The sequence below is a fragment of the Mesoplodon bidens genome (genome assembly GCF_964165515.1).
Source record: "Mesoplodon bidens genome assembly, chromosome: 5".
Lineage (NCBI taxonomy): Eukaryota > Metazoa > Chordata > Mammalia > Artiodactyla > Ziphiidae > Mesoplodon > Mesoplodon bidens.
Genome location: NC_138161.1, coordinates 105,224,545 through 105,246,839, shown reverse-complemented (window position 1 = coordinate 105,246,839; position 22,295 = coordinate 105,224,545). Strand labels below are relative to the sequence as shown.

Here is a 22,295-nt window from a genome sequence, read left to right as displayed (position 1 = left end):
AGCCCCTTAACCAGATGCAGCATTTTGGCACTTCTATGATATACATGTTGACTTCATTGACTAAAGTTGAAAGTTAGCAACAGCAAATCTTTTTAGTTTAGGATCTTCTTCCATAGCCATTCCAAGGATCTTAATTCCCAAACTACACCATGAGTTCTGAAATGGTGTTCACTACAGTGTTCTTGAAGCTTTCACATCTTAATATGAGATCTGACACCTCTAGTTAAGGTAGGGAATGGTTAAAAGCTGTCTTCCTCTTAGCTAACCCAGTCCACCAGCAATCTTAACAGTTAAGTTACGATATAAAAATGAAACTGTGCTCTCAAGCACTGATCGAAACTGTTGTGCTGGGAATCCTTTCCAGAGCATTATCTCCCTGAGAGAAAACAGAGATCCTAACCAGTTGCTTCCATGAATAATAACCCCAGTATAGTGTACATAATGTCCTTCAAAGCATAACTCAGGCAACCATGGTCATCCTGACAAGCTTATCAGCATTTACACACAAGATATATTTAAAATTGATCCCAGACCAACTATTGCAACCATAATCCCAAATAATACCATTATTTAGCACACTACGTTCCTGCTGAGATGCCAAAGCCAGAAATCTCAAAGTAAAGAGCGACGGTTCATCATCTTTTACAAGTGAGACAAAAATATCAAGAAGGAAGAAAGGTAAACCCCCACGCCCCCCACCCACTCAAATGCATCAAATCGATGTTATCTTCACAGCTTTAATTGACATGATCCAGAGTTCTCAATTTCCTGATTTGAGGAGTCCATTTTCAAGGTGACTGTCAAGGTCAAGAAGAGCTTTTAGGCTTTTCTTTGCCATGGCCCATGAACTCCAGTCCTTCAATAGGAATCTCCTTCTCCTTTATTGCTTTCTGAACACACTGCTGGTAGCACTTGAAGAGGTAGGTGCCCGGGTCCCCAGAGCCATCCCCCTTGAGGAAACTGTGCAAACAAGTGAGTGAAGAGCTAGTCATACTCGTGCTTCATGTTGGTGCAAGCCTCACCTACGCTGTTTGTGGCATCTGCATCTGTGGCACTGGCAGCGGCTCTCAGATGTCCCATGATTTCCTTTGAAGAGTTAATCTTATCAGTCTTTTACTTCCTTGAAAGAAACGTGTCTGTTTTTATGGATGCTTTTAAAATTTTCTTTCTGCTTTTGTTTTCTTTTTAGTATTTTTTCCCTGATGTGTCTAAGGGTGGTTATATATAGAACTTTTTGAATCTGGATTAATTCCTTTTGTCATCTTGGAAAATGCTTTTTTTTTTTTCTGTGTGTTTTTTTCACAGGTTGGGCTATTTCTTCTTTATTTGTTTTCATCTTCACCATTTTATCTTATTCTTGGCCTAACTGGTAATTTTTGATTGAATGCTTGGCCTTGTATACAAAAATTATTGCATCTCTGTATTTTTTTCTTCCTCTGAAAGGTATTTTATTTTCTTTTAGCTCACAGAAAAAAAGGTTGATCATCTCAATTCTATAAGGGATTGTGATAATTTGAGACTCAGTTTTAGTCTTTGTGAGAACTGATCTAGTTTCAGTTTCCACTTACTCCTATCCAATTCATATGAGTAATCTTGTTCTTTAGCTCTCTTTTTTCATCAGCTGCCAGGAAGTTAACGTCACTTTTAATGCTCCACTACAATAACTCTATTGACCTTGCTTTATATTTTCATTTCTTGTTCCCATAAAAATATTTCTTTTATTTATAACTTAATTGTCTTATTGTATCTATATCTATTATTGTAAAGATTCTCAAATACTTTTTATAATCCATTCACTCATGATTTATTATCACCTGTCTACACTGCTTAGGGCACAAATTGGGCTCTAAGTAGGTCTATGGGTATGAATTCCACATTTACTGACTTAAAGGAGCTTGCAATCTAATAACAGGAAAATAACAGACAACCAGGTGACTGGCATAGTAGAGAGTAGAAATAGTATGCAAAGGTGTATAAGCCACGTACTGCAGGAATGCAGACAGAAGAATAATATAGTTTTCCTAAAATGATGAGGGAGAACATGAGGGTGACATTTGAGTGCACACTTGAAGTGGGACTAGGATTAACAGGAGAGGGTCATTACTTCAGGCTAAGTAATAAATAAAAATGTAAGAAGAGAAAAATGGGATAAAGGATAGGATGAATAACATGAGGGATATTGCTATAGGAGTGAGCCACGGATGGGTAAGACTGATTCAAAAACTATTTTCTGAGATTCTTAAGCCAGAGATTCTGTTGCTAGAACTAGGACCAATTGTTATTCTTTGGTGATCTTAAGATTTCTGCTGGTTCTTTAATTATCTCACAAGAGATGTGTTTACCAAGTGGAAAAACAAGAAAGAGTTGCTGCCTCCAGGGCTAAGAGTAACCAAGGAAAGAGAAACACACCTGCCTTTTTGGTCACCAATACTAATATTTTGTTTTCTCAGGTCTTGAATGGTAAGCTAAAGACGGGTTGGAACGGAATGCAGGCGCTCTAGGGTGATGATTCAGGCTGACTGTTAGACTTGCAAAACTGAATGTGGGTGGTTTTGTTGTGTAATCTTTTGTCTTAATCTTTCTGCTTTTGATGAAGTGCTTTGACTGTCTCTTTATGTGTATGCCTGTAAGAAGTAGGACATGCATGGAGTTTCTTAGTGGAACCTCATCAAATTTAAAGTCATGAGGGAAAAGTTGGTTTGCCTTAGGTTAAAAAAGTCCTCTTAAGTTATAGAAGAAAAATTTTTTAAAAAAGAGAGAAAGGAAGGAAGGAAATAAAGAAAGAAAGGAAGAAAGAGAGAGAGAAAGAAAGAGAAATACTAATCATTAAATCCAGGCTAAGCAGTCGGTATTATTTTATTTGGGGAATTTAAAGTCCATAAAATAAAAAAATATGATCAAATTTGATTCCCATTTCAAGTGAATTTCAGATCTAGAATATAACTTACAGAATTAGTGTTCACATGTAGTGTTGGAGAGGAAATTTGATATAAAGGGTCAAAAAAATTAATTATATAGTAATTAAATCACAGATTGAATATTTTGTCATTTTGAAAAGCAAGTAAAGCTAAACATTTCCCAAGCAGAATGCCATCACCTCAACTGTTTCTCAATATTTCAGTCAACATTCTTTCAACATTTACTGAGCATCTACTATATGTCAGTTTCTCTACTAGCCTCCAGAGATAGTGATGAACAAAATGCAGACACAATTCTTGATCATTCAGAGATTAGAGTCTAGTGAGGATCATCAAACAGTTGTCAAATAATCACACATATGAAAGAATAATTCCAAACATGAGAAAAATTCCCTGAAAAAAAGAAGCAAAATTCTATGAAAGCCAATCATAAAGGGATTGTAAATGAATACCTGTGCTCTTGGTGGGCTTTAGGAGTAGATGGCATACCGGGAACTAGTAGCATGAGCTGTTTGGTGCCATGGACAGAACAAGAGTCAGAGTCAGATTCTTGTTCTTAAGACAGTTAGAGCTTTTCCATCATGTCCTGCATGGCCAGAGGTTCCTAAGTGGTTCCTGAAATTAGGTTTGTCTTTTTCCTACCTGGACTAGCAATTCCACTAGCCCTTTGATTTCCTCCAGACCATTTCCACAATGCTGTCAGAAATTTCTAAAACTCAGCTTCTAAAGTGCCTCACTCTTCTCAGCAGCTTCTAAAGTTTCTCCTTTACATGGTTGCAATTCTCTGCTCTATGTTCATATAAAATTCAAAGTCCTAGCAGACAGGGCCCTCCATGATTTTCCCAGTCCTCAACCAGCCTTGCCTGATTTGTCTTTCATCACTCTTCTCCACACCCCTTGCACCCCAAGGTCCAGCCTCAGTTAATATTTTGTAACAGAGTCATTCACTTTCCTGAAATAGGTATATGCAATTTCCTTTTTCTGGGAAGTATTCCCTCCCTTTTCTGCCTGGGAAGTCCCCACTAATTCTATAGTATTCAGTTCAAATGTGACTTCCTCACTGAAGCTCTCTCCTATCCCCTAAGGCAGAGTTAGTTACTTCCTTCTTGGTGCTTCCTGAACACTTTGTACTAGTTATGCCTCTCATCACATCGTACTCTATTGGTCTTTGTGTTATTTCATAAATTCGATTGTGAACTTTCTGAGGGTGATGGCTAAGTCTAAAGCACTTTTATAATCATACTTTGGCTCCTTCTAGGTGGGTCCCTACTGTCGTGTTTTGCATACATTAATATATGATTGTGGAAGGAGAGAAAAGGTCTAGGGGTCTTGGCTGTCTGTTGCTTTTTTTTTCTTTAAACTAAATGATGGCTCTTGGTGTATTCCTAAAGTCTACTTGTATGAATGAAATCAAGAGCTCAGGTGGTTTTTAAAAGCAAAACTTTGAGGAGCAAATTAGAGAGACCTTAGCCTTTATGGCAACTGTGTAAATTATAAAATGTTGTCCTTTACCCAAGACCCTTTACTTCTTTCTGTTGGAAAATTGTCATCATATGCTGGTTTTGTTACAACAAAACACTTTTTTTCCCCAGCTCGCTACAGTTGTTGTCACAAATATACAGGTATATGATATCTAGAGTAAAGTTCACAACTTTGGAAGTTGTGCCCACGTTCACTGCATAACTACATGCAGTGGGCTTTGGGAAAGATGAAATTCTGTTTATTCCAAACAACATCAAATTCCTGTTTTTTTTTTTTTTTTTTTTTTTTTTTTTGTGTGGTACGCGGGCCTCTCACTGTTGTGGCCTCTCCCGTTGTGGAGCACAGGCTCAGCAGCCATGGCTCACGGACCCAGCCGCTCCGCGGCATGTAGGATCTTCCCGGACCAGGGCATGAACCCGTGTCCCCTGCATCGGCAGGTGGACTCTCAGCCACTGCGCCACTGGGGAAGCCCCAAATTCCTGTTTTAAGAAAACAAAGAAAATTATAGTTGATCTTCAAATGGACACTATGATCATTGTCATTATCATGATATCTAGTATATGTAGTCAGTTGGGTGAAGCTTAGGGAAGACAAGAGACCATAAGGTGGAATTGATTTCTTCTATATCTGAACATCAAGAACACATTATCTCTTCCTTGTGTATAGTTTATCCCCATCTACTTTGAATTTTTTCATTTGTTTATCCATTCTATTTTTTTCAAGCAGAATCTTCTGGGCCTGGTTATTACTGGACCTAATTTTAGGCCAAAGAGTTATCTTTGGCTTTGGTTTCATGTACAATAAGACCAATGGAGATGGGTAAGATGAGAGCCTCCCAAGTTGATGAATCAGGTGGAAAAGAAGAATTTTATGCTAGTTACTAAAATAAATATGATAGGATATTATTTTATACCCATGATCATTATTTTTCCTGGCACTTTATCTATATGTCCGCACAACTGCCTAATCAAAACAGAAGTTGTTCTAACCTTATTGCCTTAAGATAGAGAAATTTCAAGGCAGAATTAGAAAGTGATTTGCTAATGTTTTCCTGGATTTTGGTTATACATCTCTAAAGGTAACTTAGAGAATTGGGGAAGAGATAAAATATTGGAAAGAAGATGTGACTTGGCTTCCTCCAGACCAAAGATTTCCTCACTCAGAGAGGAAGAGTGTAGTCTCATCCAGGGCCTTTGCTCTTACTATGGCCTCTTCCCAGAACATTACTTCTCAGATCTTTTCATGGTTCACTCTTTCAACTCATTCAACTCTCTGTTCAATTGTTCTTCCCTGAGAGGCTTTCCTTGACCATCATATCTAATGATGAGAAGATAGGCGTTGGTGGGCACTGCAGAGAAGAGCTGTGTTTCCTGCTGTAAGAACGGGTCCCTGAGAAAGTAGCAAGACTTCAGAATGGACATTATGTGTGAGTCTAGGCAGGTGGAGCCCTGAATAGCATTGGAGAAATTATCATGCTTCTGAAACTAGTAAGGAGAGAGCTCAGGCCTGGGATGGGCATTTCCATAGGAGAAAGCAACCTTTCAGAAATGACACCACATCTAAGGACCAAATAGTGTCATGTCATGTAATTCTTAGTGGATATCTGAGGGGACAGATGACTGAATATACTTGAGGTTCCCCAAACACAACTTAAACTAAACATCAGGCAAAGGAAGGGAAAAACCTGAATAGACTGAGACTGCTTCCATAATGCAAAAGGGGAGCTTGGAATAGAGATTAAGTTAAGGTTTCATAAAAATAAAGATAGATCAATTTCTTGCCCAATTCAGTAAAAACAAAAAAAAAGTACAAAGGTAGGTGTGCTGGAGGTAGACAGACGTGTGAACTCAGCAGGATTTAACAGTGATGAGTCTGATGGGAAAGTCAAGTGTATTAGGCAGAGTGCCTGGAGTACAGAGACGTGTGAGATGTGATCCCAACCTTGAATAAGTTCACAGATGGCCAGTAGAGATAAATGTGTTCTTCAAAAGATCAATAATAGTCCAAGGGATCATATGCAAAGTTTAACAACTATAGAAGTAGTTCAGAATGAGGGACTGATCGGTGAAGGATTGTCAGGGAAGACCCACACAGAGGTGGAACTAAAACTTGGCATTGAGAGAAGCTTTATACTTAGACAAATAAAAGAAATAAACAATGATGAGGCAGTAAAACTGTGCATGTTGTCTTTGAGAGACAGTGAAGAAGAATTGTATTATGGCAGGTGATTCCTTGTGTGATTCCTTGTGTAAGAACATGGTTAGCTGAGACACATTGGAGAATTCTGCCCAGTTCAGGAAGAGAAGGAGTGGAACACTCAGCTAAGGACTGAACTTCAATCTGTAGTCAGTGAGGAGCCATCAGAGGTATGTGAATGGAATAACGTCCTGTGAAACGGAATATATCAAAAAATTAATTTCTAATGGTGTATAATTTTGCTTCTAGCAAGTCAGGTAGGCTTGTTCCATAAGATCAACCTAAAGGAGTTATTTTGATGTGAGAGACTATACTCCAAAAAGGCAGAAAAGCTAAAGATACAAACTGGAAACAAGCAAAATAGGAGGAATTAAAGGTTAAAGATACTCTGATGGTGCATCAGCAGCCATATCTTTATATTAGAGATTACTTATGGAGAATTTCTTTGTAAATGTTGGACAGCATTACTATTATTTTCCAAAAGACAACATAAGGACATGAATAAATAGGTAGCTCGTGTTTGCTATTAGAGATTAGTTTGCCCATTGAGCTTGGGGATTGTGTGAGATCCAGGGTTGTTGCTAGGACGTGATTTGCATAGACGCTCTTGTGCCCTTCAGAGGCATATGGGGAAAAGAGAAGTCTTTTAAAAACATAATTCAAGTTTGTCACCATCTATGTCACTTTGACCCTGTGAGTTCCTATCACAGTCAGATTAAATAAAAGTCACCCTCCTTACCATGGGTTACTTGGCTCTACGTGATCTGGTCTGGTCCTTGCCACTGTCTTTGGCTTTATTTCCTAGTACTCTTGGCCTGCTTCATTCTACTGTAGCCACATTGGCTTCTTCTTATTTCTTTAATATGCTAAGTATATTCTCCTCTTGTGCTCTTACTATGATCTCTTCCCAGAACACTGCTCCTTGGCTTTTTCCGTGGCTCACCCCTTTAACACATTCAGGTCTCTGCTCAGCTGTTCTTCCCAGAGGGTGTTCCTTGACCATCACATGTAGTGATAATCTCCATCTCGCACTCCACTACTCCTTTCTTTCTTTCTTTCTTTCTTTCTTTCTTTCTTTCTTTCTTTCTTTCTTTCTTTCTTTCTTTCTTTATTTGTGGTACGTGGGCCTCTCACTGTTGTGGCCTCTCCCGTTGCAGAGCACAGTCTCCGAACGCGCAGGCTCAGCGGCCATGGCTCACGGGCCCAACTGCTCTGCGGCATGTGGGATCTTCCCGGACCGGGGCATGAACCCGTGTCCCCTGCATCGGCAGGTGGACTCTCAACCACTGCACCACCAGGGAAGCCCTCCACTACTCTTCTTTACTTTATGCCCTGCTGCAGTTTTCTTTATTGCATTTATCAGTAACTGATATTGCATTAGTTACTTATCTGTGTGCTTATTATTTGTTTCTCTTACCAGAATGTAAGCTCTGTGAGGGCATGATCTTTGTCTAACACCTTTGTAATTCTTGGCCTAGAGGTGGCTCTGCTACCTCGTAGATGCTTGATAAATATTTGTTGTGTAAATGAATAAATAAAGAACAATATTATTACTGCTATTATCATTATTGTTAATAACCAATATTCATTGAGACTTTACCCATGTGCCATGACTAGGTTATTAAACGTCGTACTTGGGGGGCTTCCCTGGTGGTGCAGTGGTTGAGAGTCCGCCTGCCGATGCAGGGGACACAGGTTCGTGCCCCGGTCTGGGAAGATCCCACATGCCATGGAGCGGCTGGGCCCATGAGCCATGGCCGCTGAACCTGCGCGTCCACTGCCTGTGCTCCACAATGGGAGAGGCCACAGTGGTGAGAGGCCCGTGTACCGCAAATAACAAACAAACAAACAAACAAACAAAAATTTGTACTTGGTTATTTCATTTATTCTTCACAACCACTTCCTTGAGTCACACAGAGGTAAAGTAACTTTCATAAATTTACTCAGCTAGTAAATGAACAAATCAAGATTTAAACCTGGGACTGCTAAGCTCCAATGGTCTTGTTATATTATATAATATATGTGGTAACCAACATGGTACCATAAAATGCATTAGCACAGTGCCTACAAATTAGTAAATGAAGGTAACTCTCTTGAACACAGATCTCCAAGTCAAAAGAAAACTTTGGGGAAATGTAGCTGGTAGGATACTATTGCACTAAGGCATAGATACCTTCAGGATAAGTTTGTTTATTTTATCTTTGTTTGCAGATTTAAAAAAATTTTTTTTCTTAAATATAAGTCCTGGCCTTTGGTATATTTCAGTTCTAACAGCTTGAAATTGTGGCTGTGTTTGGAGGACTGCTCTTGCATTACAAGAGCCCTTTATTGGAAAACACAGATAGCTGGAGGCCTGGAGTTTATACACTCCTTGGAGAGCCCTTTACCAATGATGGTAGGTACAGGATTATGAAACTCAAGCTCTCTGGCCTCAGGTTGGGGCCTCTTTGAGGCAACTTGATATTCGAGAGTTCACCTTCAAGTTCAAGCTGAAGTTGATCAGTCCAGGACTTTGCTTGACACGGTACCCTTGCCTGGTTGGCGTTCTCTTAACCCCTGTCCTGTTTCCTGGACTCTCTTACTATTTTCTGTTGGAGCACTTTGTCAATAAATGAATTTTTGTTTCTGGGTCTGATAGTAGAGAGTCTAACCTAACATAGTGAATCACCCAGTTTCTTTTAGTGCAAAAGCCACTACTTTAGCCACACCTCGATTGTCTTTGATAGGCATCCATGACTTCCTCTCCATTCACATTCTTCCCAGACTCATACATGTGAAATTCCTACTTACTGAAGCCAAGGGCTAGGGAAGACTTTCTGTAAAGAAATAGCATTTTTTAGCAAAATCACCTTGGGCATGGATAGATCTTTGCTTTGTAGAGCTCAAGCATAGATTTGACCTAACTCATTTCCTCCCCACATTCCTGGCTGGTAGACAAGGGCAGGGAGGAAAGAGGAGCTGAGTCATTAAAGCTTAATTCACTTGTCTATTTCTCGACCCCTAGAGCTTGCTTTAGTTGAAGAAGCTTTCACTGGGATTAACTTTGCTGCAAAAAAGCTTTCTGGGTCTGCTTTCAAGGCAGACTTTGGCTGCACTGAAGCAACATGAATACTTAAAGGCCTTTGAAGAATGCTGGTATTATCTAGCTCTGATGGGACTGTCTTTCCAATTGGGCCCACAATGGTCACCTTTCTGTGTGTCATCTTCTCTGCAATAAAAATCTTCTAGGAACAGCAGTATATGGGTGTGGTGGCACAAGCTAACTTCATCAGATAACTGGGAGAGGCCCTTTCCCCTGAGGCCCAGGTGGGGTTACCAACACTAGGGAGGCTTGGGGAAGAACAGACTTGTCTCTTTACCACATGAGACCTGAACAGTGAGGACAGGTTGCCCTCACCGAATAACCTAGGAAGTAATTTTCACTCTCAGGATCTTGCTAGTGTACTATTGCTTAGCTCAAGTCAAACTGGAGCATGCTTTGCACAGGAAAATCGGAGAAGAAATTAGGAATGTTTTTACTGTGGAGTGATGGAAAGAGTTTTGCTGTGGCTGTGGAGAAGTACCTGGGAAGTCACTCCAGATGATCACTGGCTGGCTGTGTGACCTTAGGAGACTGACTTGAATTACCTAGGCAACAGTATCATCATAAGCTCACCATTACCAGTACTCTATGATTTTGTCATTTTCTCAGTAGTATCTGGTGTTTCTATGGACATCAAATGATTCCTGTATCAGCCAGCCTCAGCACACAAGAATGGACAACTCCCCAGAAGGCATTGACCCCAAGGCACTAGAGCGTTCCTGCTCATCACGCCATATCCTGGAAAATGTTAAAACTGTAAGTTACTCCCAAGGCAACTGAGAAATTTCCTGAATGTCCCAAAGGGTGGCTAACCCCACTAGTGATTATTAAATGGTTAAGCTGTAAAGCACCAAGAGAATAGACTTTCTCTAAAATTTCATAATCCTTTCAGAAAAAAAAAAAAAAAAGTCCCAAAGAAGATGCAATGGTCTCTTTTTCCTGGTCATATACAAATGTGACACTGCAGGTCTGCAGGTTCCCATTCAGGTCCCCAGGCTAATGAAGCCACCTGTTAACTGGCTCCTTATATTGTCATGCCTTGATCGTTTTGCTTGAGATGTTTACCACACAAGATAGTCCAAGTGCTGCTTCTTTTCTGACATTGCCTCAGATCTCTCCAATCAAAAGTGTTTCTTCTTTTGCTAGATTCTCCTAAGTAGTTCATACAATCTCACTCTGGAAATCCTTATAGATACTTGTTTATGCTTCTGTATCTTCCACTACTTTCTCTCCAAACTCTAGACTATATGCACCTGAAGGGCAAGGGCCAGGTCTTATTCACATCTATCCTGCTCGGAAAGACACCTCATAGAGTCTGGAGCACATTTAAAATATATATATATATTTCCAAGTTCAGTAGCATTGCCACATATTTTATTCAATCATTTTAGAAGAGGCAGCAAGGTGCAGAGGAAAGAACAGAGATTTTAGAGTACAAAAAGCAGTGTTTCAATCATGGTCTTTCTACTTACTCTCTGCATGGTCTTGGTCAAGTTGTTTCAAATATTCAAAACTCTGTTTTCTCATCTGTAACATGGCAATACCATCACTCACAGGACTGTATGAGGGTAGAGAATCTGGATGTAAAAATAGACCTCAATAAGTGGTAGCAGCTGATATGACCATGTTTATGATTATTATGTGTCTATGAAATATACATATCTGTACTATGGAAAGTGACATAAAAATTAATTGGATCTAAATTTGTGATACAGAATTTTTTTAGTCCCAGGTAATGGGGGAAGTAACAGAGAAAGATATATAGACCTGCAGATGGAAGATAAAGGGGACTTTAACTTTGTTGGAATGGTTGACATGCACACACACATATACATACATATAGGTTTGTAGTAAATTTGAAAAAATGTTAACAATCACACTTTCTGGGGTGTAAGTACATGAATATATATAACATTATTTTTTAAACCTGCCTATACAGATCTTTCTTGACTCACAAAAGGATTACGTCCTAATAAACCCATCATATGTTGAAAATAGCATAAGCTGAAAACGCATTCAATACAACTAACTGACCTAACATCATAGCTTAGCTTCACCTGCCTTAAACATGCTCAGAACACTTAGCCTGATTTGGGCAAAATCATCTAATACATAGCCTACTTTATAATAAAGTGTTGAATACCTCATAATTTGTTGAATACTGAACTGAAGTGAAAAAAAGAATGGTTGTGTGGGTACAGAATGGTTGTCAGTGTATGGGTTGTTTACCCTGTTGATCATGTGGCTGATTGAGAGCTGTGGCTCATTGCTGTTGCTCAGAATCAAGAGAGAGTATTGAACCACATACCACTAGCTTGGGGAAAAGGTCACTATTCAAATTTCAAAGTATGGTTTCTACCGAATGTATATCACTTTCACACCATCAAAAAGTCAAAAAACCGTTAAGTCAAACCATCATTAAATCAGGGACCATCTGTATTATTTAAAGTACAAATTCTGTGTATACTAAAAACCTCTGTACACATTGAAGGGTTTAAAGTATTCTGTGTTGACACTAAATCTGTTTTTCCTTAATAGGAAGCATGTCTAGCAAGCCAATGGCCAATCAAGGAGAAGCTGGAGTAGATGTTAGTGGAGCTTCAGACTCCAGGAGGAAATCCAGGTGAAGATGGAAACAGCAGGTTAGATTTCTAATCCAAGAAGTTGTTTCCCAGCTAGAAATTGAGTCACCCCATTGTCACAGCTCTTTTCCTTCTATAATAGAAACTGAACCACAGTTGATGTCCATATAGTGTGATTGAAAAGGTAACCTTTAAGGAAGAAGTTATATATGCATATGAAGATAAATTTTAAATATCCTATCTAATATCTCCTTACCATTCTAGTTCCTTACACGGAAAGCCATTCAGAGAAAGCAAAACATATTACCTGCTTTTCTTTCTTGCACAGCGTTTATAACATGAAAATAATCTATCTAACTTTTATTAAACACTTCCTATGTTTTAAGCACTTTATTTCGGAGTTGAGATAGAAAATTGAATATTAAATGGCCTCTGTGCAGGAGGAACTTTCAAGAGATATATGATCATCAAATGGAAAACACATAGCACACAGTGGTAACATCAATAAAAGAAGAGGATATATACAAACAATTTAACAACCCATACAGAATGAGCACAGACTACTCAGAAGGTACACACTGACCAGAATGGATGCCTATCCTAAAAATTAATGTTTAGGGTTCTAAGGCAAGAATGATCTTTCTATCTTTCTTGTGTCAAGAAGTACCTGGAGAGGGGGGACCTTAAAGATGGCGGAGGAATAAGATGTGGAGATCACCTTCCTCCCCATAAATACATCAGAAATACATCTACATGTGGAACAACTCCTACAGAACACTTACTGAATGCTGGCAGAAGACCTCAGACTTCCCAAAAGGCAAGAAACTCCCCACATACCTGGGTAGGGTAAAAGAAAAAAGAAAAAACAGAGACAAAAGAATAGGGACAGGACTTGCACCTCAGGGAGGGAGCTGTGAAGGAGGAAAAGTTTCCACACACTAGGAAGCCCCTTCACTGGTGGAGACAGGGGGTGGGTGGGGGGGAAGCTTCAGAGCCATGGAGGAGAGAGCAGCAACAAGGGTGCAGAGGGCAAAGCAGAGAGATTCCCACACCGAGGATCAGTGCCGACCAGCACTCACCAGCCCGAGAGGCTTGTCTGCTCACCCGCCAGGGTGGGTGGGGACTGGGAGCTGAGGTTCGGGCTTCGGAGGTCAGATCCCGGGGAGAGGACTGGGGTTGGCTGCATGGACATAGCCTGAAGCGGGCTAGTGCACCAGAGCTAGCTGGGAGAGAGTCCAGCAAAAACTCTGGAACTGCCTAAGAGTCGAGAGACCATGTTTCGGGGTGCGTGAGGAGAGGGGATTCAGAGAACTGCCTAAATGAGCTCCAGAGACAGACGCGAGGCGCAGCTATCAGTGTAGACCCCAGAGATGGGCATGAGACACTAAGGCTGCTACTGCAGCCGCCAGGAAGCCTGTGTGCAAGCACAGGTCACTATCCACACCTCCCCTCCCGGGAGCCTGTGCAGCCCACCACTGCCAGGGTCCCGTGATCCAGGGACAACTTCCCCGGGAGAACACAGGGTGTGCCTCAGGCTGTTGCAATGTCATGTTGGCCTCTCCCGCTGCAGGCTTGCCTTGCATTCCATACCCCTCCCTCCCCGCCCGGCCTGAGTGAGCCAGAGCCCCCTAATCAGCTGCTGCTTTAACCCCTGCTTGTCTGGACGGCTGAGGGCAACCTACATGCAGAAGCAGGGACAAAATCAAAGCTGAACCACAGGAGCTGTGCGAACAAAGAAGAGAAAGAGAAATCTCTCCCAGCAGCCTCAGGAGCAGTGGATTAAATCCCCACGACCAACTTGATGTACCCTGAATCTGTGGAATACCTGAATAGACAATGAATCATCCCAAAATTGAGGAGGTGGACTTTGGAAGCAACTGTAGAATTGGCATTTGCTGTATGCAACTGACTTGTTTCTGATTTTTAAGTTTATCTTAGTATAGTTTTTAGCTCTTTTTATTATTGGTGGATTTGTTTATTGGTTTGATTGCTCTCTTCTTTTTGTTTTAAATTACTTATTTTTTTTATTTTAAGAATTTTTAAATTTTATTCTTTTTATTATTTATGTATTTTATTTTTCTTTCTATTTCTCTCCCTTTTCTTCTGAGCCATGTGGCTGACAGTGTCTTGGTGCTCTGGCATGGTGTCAGGACTGAACCTCTGAGATGGGAGACCCGAGTTCCGGACATTGGACCACCAGAGACATCCCAGCCCCATGGAATATCAGTCAGCAAGAGCTCTCCATCTCAACACTAAGACCCCGCTCCACTCAAGACCAGCAAGCTCCAGTGTTGGATGCTCCATGCCAAACAACTAGCAAGACAGGAACATAACCCCACCCATTAGCAGAGAGGCTGAATAAAATCATACTAAGTTCACAGACACCCCAAAACACACCAGACGTTTCCCAGCCCACCACAAAGACAAGATCCAGGCCCACCCACCAGAACACAGACACCAGTGCCCTCCACCAGGAAACCTACACAAGCCACTGAACCAACTTTACCGACTGGGGGCAGACACCACAAACAATAGGAACTATGAACCTGCAGCCTGCGAAAAGAAGACCCCAAACACAGTAAGTTAAGCAAAATGAGAAGACAGAGAAGTATGCAGCAGATGAAGGAACAAGGTAAAAACCCACCAGACTAAGCAAACGAAGAGGAAATAGGCAGTCTACCTGAAAAAGAATTCAGAGTAATGATAGAAAAGATGATCCAAAATCATGGAAGTAGAATGGAGAAAATACAAGAAATGTTTAACAAGGATCTAGAAGAACTAAAGAGTAAACAAACAATGATGAACAACAAAATAAATGAAATTTAAAATTCTCTAGAAGGAATCAATAGCAGAATACCTGAGGCAGAAGAATGGATAAGGGACCTGGAAGATAAAATAGTGGAAATAACTGCCACAGAGCAGAATAAAGAAAGAAGAATGAAAAGAATTGAGGACAGTCTCAGAGACATCTGCAACAATATTAAATGCACCAACATTCGAATTATACAGGTCCAGGAAGAAGAAAAGAAAAAGAAAGGGTCTGAGAAAATATTTGAAGAGATTATAGGTGAAAACTTCCATAACATGGGAAAGGAAAGAGTCAATTAAGTCCAGGAAGCACAGAGAGTCCCATACAGGATAAATCCAAGGAGAAACATGTCAAGACACATATTAATCAAACTATCAAAATTAAATACAAAGAAAAAATATTAAAAGTAGCAAAGGAAAAGCAACAAATAACATACAAGGGAATCCCCATAAGGTTAACAGCTGATCTTTCAGCAGAAACTCTGCAGGCCAGAAGGGAGTGGCAGGACATACTTAAAGTGATGAAAGGGGAAAACCTCCCACAAAGATTACTCTACCTAGAAAGGATATCATTCAAATTCAACAGAGAAATTAAAACCTTCACAGACAAGCAAAAGCTCAGAGGATTCAGCACCACCAAACCAGGTTTACAACAAATCCTGAAGGAACTTCTCTAGGCACGAAACACAAGAGGAGAAAAGACCTACAATAACAAACCCAAAACAATTAAGAAAATTGGAATAGGAACATACATATCAATAATTACCTTAAATGTAAATGGATTAAATGCTTCAACCAAAAGACATAGACTGGCTGAATGGATACAAAAACAAGACCCACTCTCTACAAGAGATGGACTTCAGACCTGGGACACATACAAACTGAAAGTGAGAGGATGGAAAAAGATATTCTATGCAAGTGGAAATCAGAAGAAAGCTAGAGTAGCAATATACATACCAGACAAAATAGACTTTAAAATAAAGACTATTACAAGAGACAAAGAAGGACACTACATAATGATCAAGGCATCAATCCAAGCAGAAGATATAACAATTGCAAATATTTATGCACCCAATATGGGAGCACCTCAATACATAAGGCAAATGTTAACAGCCATAGGGGAAATTAACAGTAACACAAAAATAATAGGGAACTTTAACAGCCCACTTTCACCAATGGACAGATCATCCAAAATGAAAATAAATAAGGAAACACAAGCTTTAAATGACACATTAAACAAGATGGACTTAATTGATATTTATAGGACATTCCATCCAAAAACCACAGAATACATTTTCTTCTCAAGTGCTCATGGAACATTCACCAGAATAGATCATATCTTGGGTCACAAATCAAGCCTTGGTAAATTTAAGAAAATTGAAATCATATCAAGTATCTTTTCTGACCACAATGCTATGAGACTAGATATCAATGAGAGGAAAAAAACTGTAAAAAATACCAACACATAGAGGCTAAACAATACACTACTAAATAACAAAGAGATCACTGAAGAAATCAAAGCAGAAATCAAAAAAGACCTAAAAAAATGACAATGAAAACACAATGACCCAAAACCTATGGGATGCAGCAAAAGCAGTTCTAAGAGGGAAGTTTACAGCAATACAATCTTACTTCAAGAAACAAGAAAAATCTCAAATAAGCAACCTAAAGCAATTAGACAAAAAAGAAAAACAACAACAAAAACCCCCAAAGTTAGCAGAAGGAAGGAAATCTAAAGATCAGATCAGAAATAAAAGAAAAGAAAAATGAAGGAAACAATAGCAAAGATCAATAAAACTAAAAGCTGGTTCTTTAAGAAGAAAAACAAAATTGATAAACCATTAGCCAGACTCATCAAGAAAAAAAGGGAGAAGACTCAAATCAACAGAATTAGAAATGAAAAAGGAGAAGTAACAACTGACACTGCACAAATACAAAGGATCATGAGAGATTACTACAAGCAACTATATGCCAATAAAATGGACAACTTGGAAGAAACATACATATTATTAGAAAAGCATAAACTTCCAAGACTGAACCAGGAAGAAATAGAAATTATAAACAGACCAATCACAAACACTGAAATTGAAACTGTGTTTAAAACTCTTCCAACAAACAAAAGCCCAGGACCAGATGGCTTCACATGTGAATTTTATCAAACATTTAGAGAAGAGCTAACACCTATCCTTCTCAAACTCTTCCAAAACATAGCAGAGGGAGGAACACTCTTAAACTTATTATACAAGGCCACCATCACCCTGATACCAAAACCAGACAAAGATGTCAAAAAGAAAGAAAACTTCAGGCCAATATCACTGAAGAACATAGACGCAAAAATCCTCAACAAAAAACTAGCAAACAGAATCCAACAGGACATTAAAAGGATCATACACCATGATCAAGTGGGGTTTATCCCAGGAATGCAAGGATTCTTCAATATACACAAATCAATCAATGTGATACACCATATTAACAAATTGAAGGAGAAAAACCACACGATAATCTCAATAGATGCAGAAAAAGCTTTCGACAAAATTCAACACCCATTTATGATAAAAAAGTTCCAGAAAGTAGGCATAGAGGGAACTTACCTCAACATAATAAAGGCCATATACAACAAACCCACAGCCAACATCATTCTCAATGGTGAAAAACTGAAATCTTTTCCACTAAGATCAGGAACAAGACAAGGTTGCCCACTCTCACCACTATTATTCAACAGTTTTGGAAGTTTTAGCCACAGCAATCAGAGAAGAAAAAGAAATAAAAGGAATCCAAAATGGAAAAGAGGAAGTAAAACTGTGACTGTTTGCAGATGACATGATACTATACATAGAGAATCCTAAAGATGCCACCAGAAAACTACTAGAGCTAATCAATGAATTTGGTAAAGTAGCAGGATACAAAATTAATGCAAAGAAATCTCTTGAATTCCTATACACTAAGGATGAAAAATCTGAAAGAGAAATTAAGGAGAAACTCCCATTTACCATTGCAATGAAAAGAATAAAATACTAGGAATAAACCTACCTTAGGAGACCAACGACCTGTATGCAGAAAACTATAAGACCCTGATGAAAGAAGTTAAAGATGATACCAACAGATGGAGAGATATACCATGTCCTTGGACTGGAAGAATCAACACTGTGAAAATGACTATACTACCCAAAGCAATCTACAGATTCAATGCAGTCCCTATCAAACTACCAATGGCATTTTTCACAGAACTAGAACAAAAAATTTCACAATTTGTATGGAAACACAAAAGATCCTGAATAGCAGAAGCAATCTTGAGAAAGAAAAACAGAGCTGGAAGAATCAGGCTCCCTGATGTCAGACTATACTACAAAGCAATAGTAATCAAGACAATATGGTACTGACACAAAAACAGAAATATAGATCCATGGAACAGGATAGAAAGCCCAGAGATAAACCGATGCACATATGGTCACCTTATCTTTGATAAAGGAGGCAAGAATATACAATGGAAAATGACAGCCTCTTCAGTAAGTGGTGCTGGGAAAACTGGACAGCTACATCTAAAAGAATAAAATTAGAAGACTCCCTAACACCATACATGATAATAAACTCAAAATGGATTAAAGACCTAAATGTAAGGCCAGACATTATAAAACTCCTAGAGGAAAATATAGGCAGAACACTCTATGACTTAAATTACAACAAGATCCTTTTGACACATGTCCTAGAGAAATGGAAGTAGAAACAAAAATAAACAAATTGGACTTAATGAAAGTTAAAAGCTTTTGTACAGCAAAAGAAACCATAAACAAGACAAAGAGATAACCCTCAGAATGGGAGAAAATATTTGCAAATGAAGCAACTGACAAAGGATTAATCTCCAAAATATGCAAGCAGATCATGCAGCTCAATATCAAAAAACCCAAAAAATCCTATCTAAAAATAGGCAGAAGACCTAAACAGACATTTCTCCAAAGGAGATACACAGATTGCCAACAAACATATGAAAGGATGCTCAACATCACTAATCATTAGAGAAATGCAAATCAGAACTCCAATGAGGTATCACCTCACACTGGTCAGAATGGCCATCATCAAAAAATTGACAGTTGATAAATGCTGGGGAGGGTGTGGAGAAAAGGGAACCTTCTTGAACTGTTGGTGGGAATGTAAATTGATACAGCCACTATGGAGAACAGCATGGAAGTTCCTTAAAAAACTAAAAATAGAACTACCATACGACACAGCAATCCCACTATGGGGCATATACCCTGAGAGAACCATAATTCAAAAAGAGACATGTACCACAATGTTCATTGCAGCACTATTTACAATAGCCAGGACATGGAAGTAACCTAAGTGTCCATCGACAGATGAGTGGATAAAGAAGATGTGGCACATCTATACAATGGAATATCACTCAGCCATAAAAAGAAACGAAACTGAGTTATTTGGAGTGAAGTGGATGGACCTAGAGTCTGTCATACAGATTGAAACGAGTCAGAAAGAGGAAAACAAATATCGTATGCTAACACATATGTATGGAATCTAAAAAAAAAAAAAAAAAAGGTTCTCTCGAACCTAAGGGCAGGAAAGGAATAAATATGCAGACGTAGAGAATGGACTTGAGGACACGGGGAGGTGGAAGGTTAATATGGGATGAAGTGAGAGAGTAGCACTGATATATATACACTACCAAATATAGAATAGATAGCTAGTGGGAAACAGCTGCATAGCACAGGGAAATCAGCTTGGTGCTTTGTGACCACCTAGAGGGGTGGCATAGGTAGTGTGGGAGGGAGATGCAAGAGAGTGGAGATATGGGGATATATGTATAAGCATAGCTGATTCACTTTGTTATACAGCAGAAACTAACACACCATTGTAAAGCAATTATACTCCAATAAAAATGTTTTAAAAAAATAAAGACATATAAGGCTATTAAAAAAAAGTACCTTTTTTTTTCAAAAGGCATTTTTGACAGATAGGTAGTGTAATTGGAAATAATACTCTATTTGCTTTGTTTTCTTTATTTTTTCCATTTTTTCTCCCAGAGGGTAAGGGAAGTATTGTTTATGTTCTACATCACAACAATTAAAATGCTGTTTTAGCGTTCAGAAACAACCCCCGCCCCCCCCCCAAAAAAAAAGAAAAATCAAACTGAATAGCAGAGGTCTTCCATACTGTGTCATGGACACAAGAATGCATCTAAGTGCTATAGAGTCATTTCCATGATGGATAATCAAGGAAACCTTGTTGGGGAGGTGATGCTTGATTTAATACTTGAAAGATAGTTAGCCCTGAAGATGTAGGTTGAGATGGGTGAGGGAGGGCTCAAGACATTCTGTTGGAGAGAATAACATAGCAATGCACAGAAGTATGAAGATTCAAGGATTGTTTGTTCATTCTACAAAGTTATTGTGTGACTACTATATTAGGATTCATCAGTGAACAATGCAAAGAACCCTGCCTAGTGAAGATTACATTCTAGGAGAGAATGTTGGATACTTAAGCTTGTTTGGATGACATTAGACTTAAAGCATAAACCAGTGACAGTCTGTAGATGGACTTTATCTGTTGGTAATGGCCAGCAGTTGAAGGGTTATCCCTCCAAATGGGGTCTGGGTTCATTGAATGTAATCTGTGGATGATAGATTCTGAAACTGCCTGGCATAAGACCACAGGCTTCAGCTTCCTGCATCTGTAGGAGTTAAGCCCAAGGGGAGTGACCCACTGAAAAATTACTTGCTTATTTAGAGATATGGAAAAAAGCTTTGAACTAGGATGGAAAGACTTGGTTTGACCTCTGATTCTACCACAAACTAGCTTTGTGAACTTGGGCATGCGTATAACTTCTCAGAAGCTCAGCTTTCTCAACCGTAAACTATAGCTGATAATATTCACTCTGCCTATTTCGCAGGATTGTGGAAGTCAAAAGAGATCATTTATATGAAATTCCTTAGAAAAGTTTGTATTAATGTATGTGAAAAATAGAAAGATTTAATACTTATTTTTGCAATCAATCTAAATCATAAGGCCTTTTACCAGATTTTCTTTAGCTTTGTTTTTCTTGGTAGTATTTCCGTATGTGTATGAATAATCTAGAACACTTCTATTGCCACTTCTTTTCCCTTGTGTTGACCTTGTCTCTTCCATTTCCTGAGAAATTAGAAAAGGGTGTCTCAGCTGTGAAAAGTATGGTATGAGGGGTTATTGTCATGGAAAATACCTATAGCTACTGCACAAATCTTTGCTTTTATCCCAGCGATTCCCATTAGCACCTCCCACGGATTTTTTCTAAACAATATTAATTTTTATGGTCTCTTAATTTTAGCTATGTAATGTCAGGATGTAGTCAAGTCCTCATTATCTTTCTCAAATGGTGGGTTACCTCATGGAAAACTATATGTGTCTAGAATACTAATGATAGAAGAAAGCTTAGAGCTCTCTACTTTCTTTGAGATGGGAATGATTGAGACTGCCGTGTCTTGTCCAAGGATTCCTGTGAGTTCATAGCAGAGGGAACATCAGAACCCAGGCTCTGGACTCTCCTGTCTGTGTTGCCCCTACTCCTTGTAGTACAGCTCCTCCCATTTCTATCTCTGTTATCTCTTCATCATCCCAGACTGGGATTTATGTGATGTCTCTGAACATGAATGGAGAAAAAACGCCTAGTGTTTTCCTTCCAAAATGTGGAGGATCTTTCTCAGAGAAAACCCTCTGCCAAACTTAGAAATTCAGACTAGGAGCCTTAACCTGGCAGGTGCTCAGGACCCACCTATGACAGAGCTAGAGACGTTTTCTCATTGAAAATATAAAATAAAATAAAATCGATATGTAGAGACAATTCACCACGCTTAGGCTTTAAAAAAATACTTGGCAGGCATTAACAGAGTAATGAGGGATCACAACTACCCCATTTTATACATAAGGCAAATCAGGCAGAGAAGTTAAATAATGTTTTCAAGGTCACCAGGTGATGAGTAGTGAAGTCAAGATGAGAATATAGAGGTCAGACTGCAGAGCCTAGCTGTCATTCACCCTTCCATTCAACACATATTCCCTGTACACACTCTTCAGTGAAGAACACTGATTTTTTTAATCTATCTATTTATTATTGAACAGATAATATATGCACATAGTACAAAATTCTAGAATACAAAGTTATATATAATGAAAAGTATATTTCTCTCCTCCCATGCTCTTTGTTGGCCACTCCATACTCCTTCTCAAAGGCAAACACCATTA

At 39.1% G+C, this 22,295-nt stretch overlaps 1 protein-coding gene across 1 annotated transcript; it reads right to left on the bottom strand.

Annotated features, from left to right (window-relative positions):
* Nucleotides 1-750: 750 nt before the first annotated feature.
* Nucleotides 751-1,493, bottom strand: LOC308617788 (TP53-regulated inhibitor of apoptosis 1-like). Its single transcript, XM_081235170.1, is given in 3 exon segments — nucleotides 751-960; nucleotides 962-984; nucleotides 988-1,493. Coding segments are annotated over 3 exon segments (270 nt in total). The 5' UTR covers nucleotides 1,081-1,493; the 3' UTR covers nucleotides 751-806.
* Nucleotides 1,494-22,295: the final 20,802 nt, after the last annotated feature.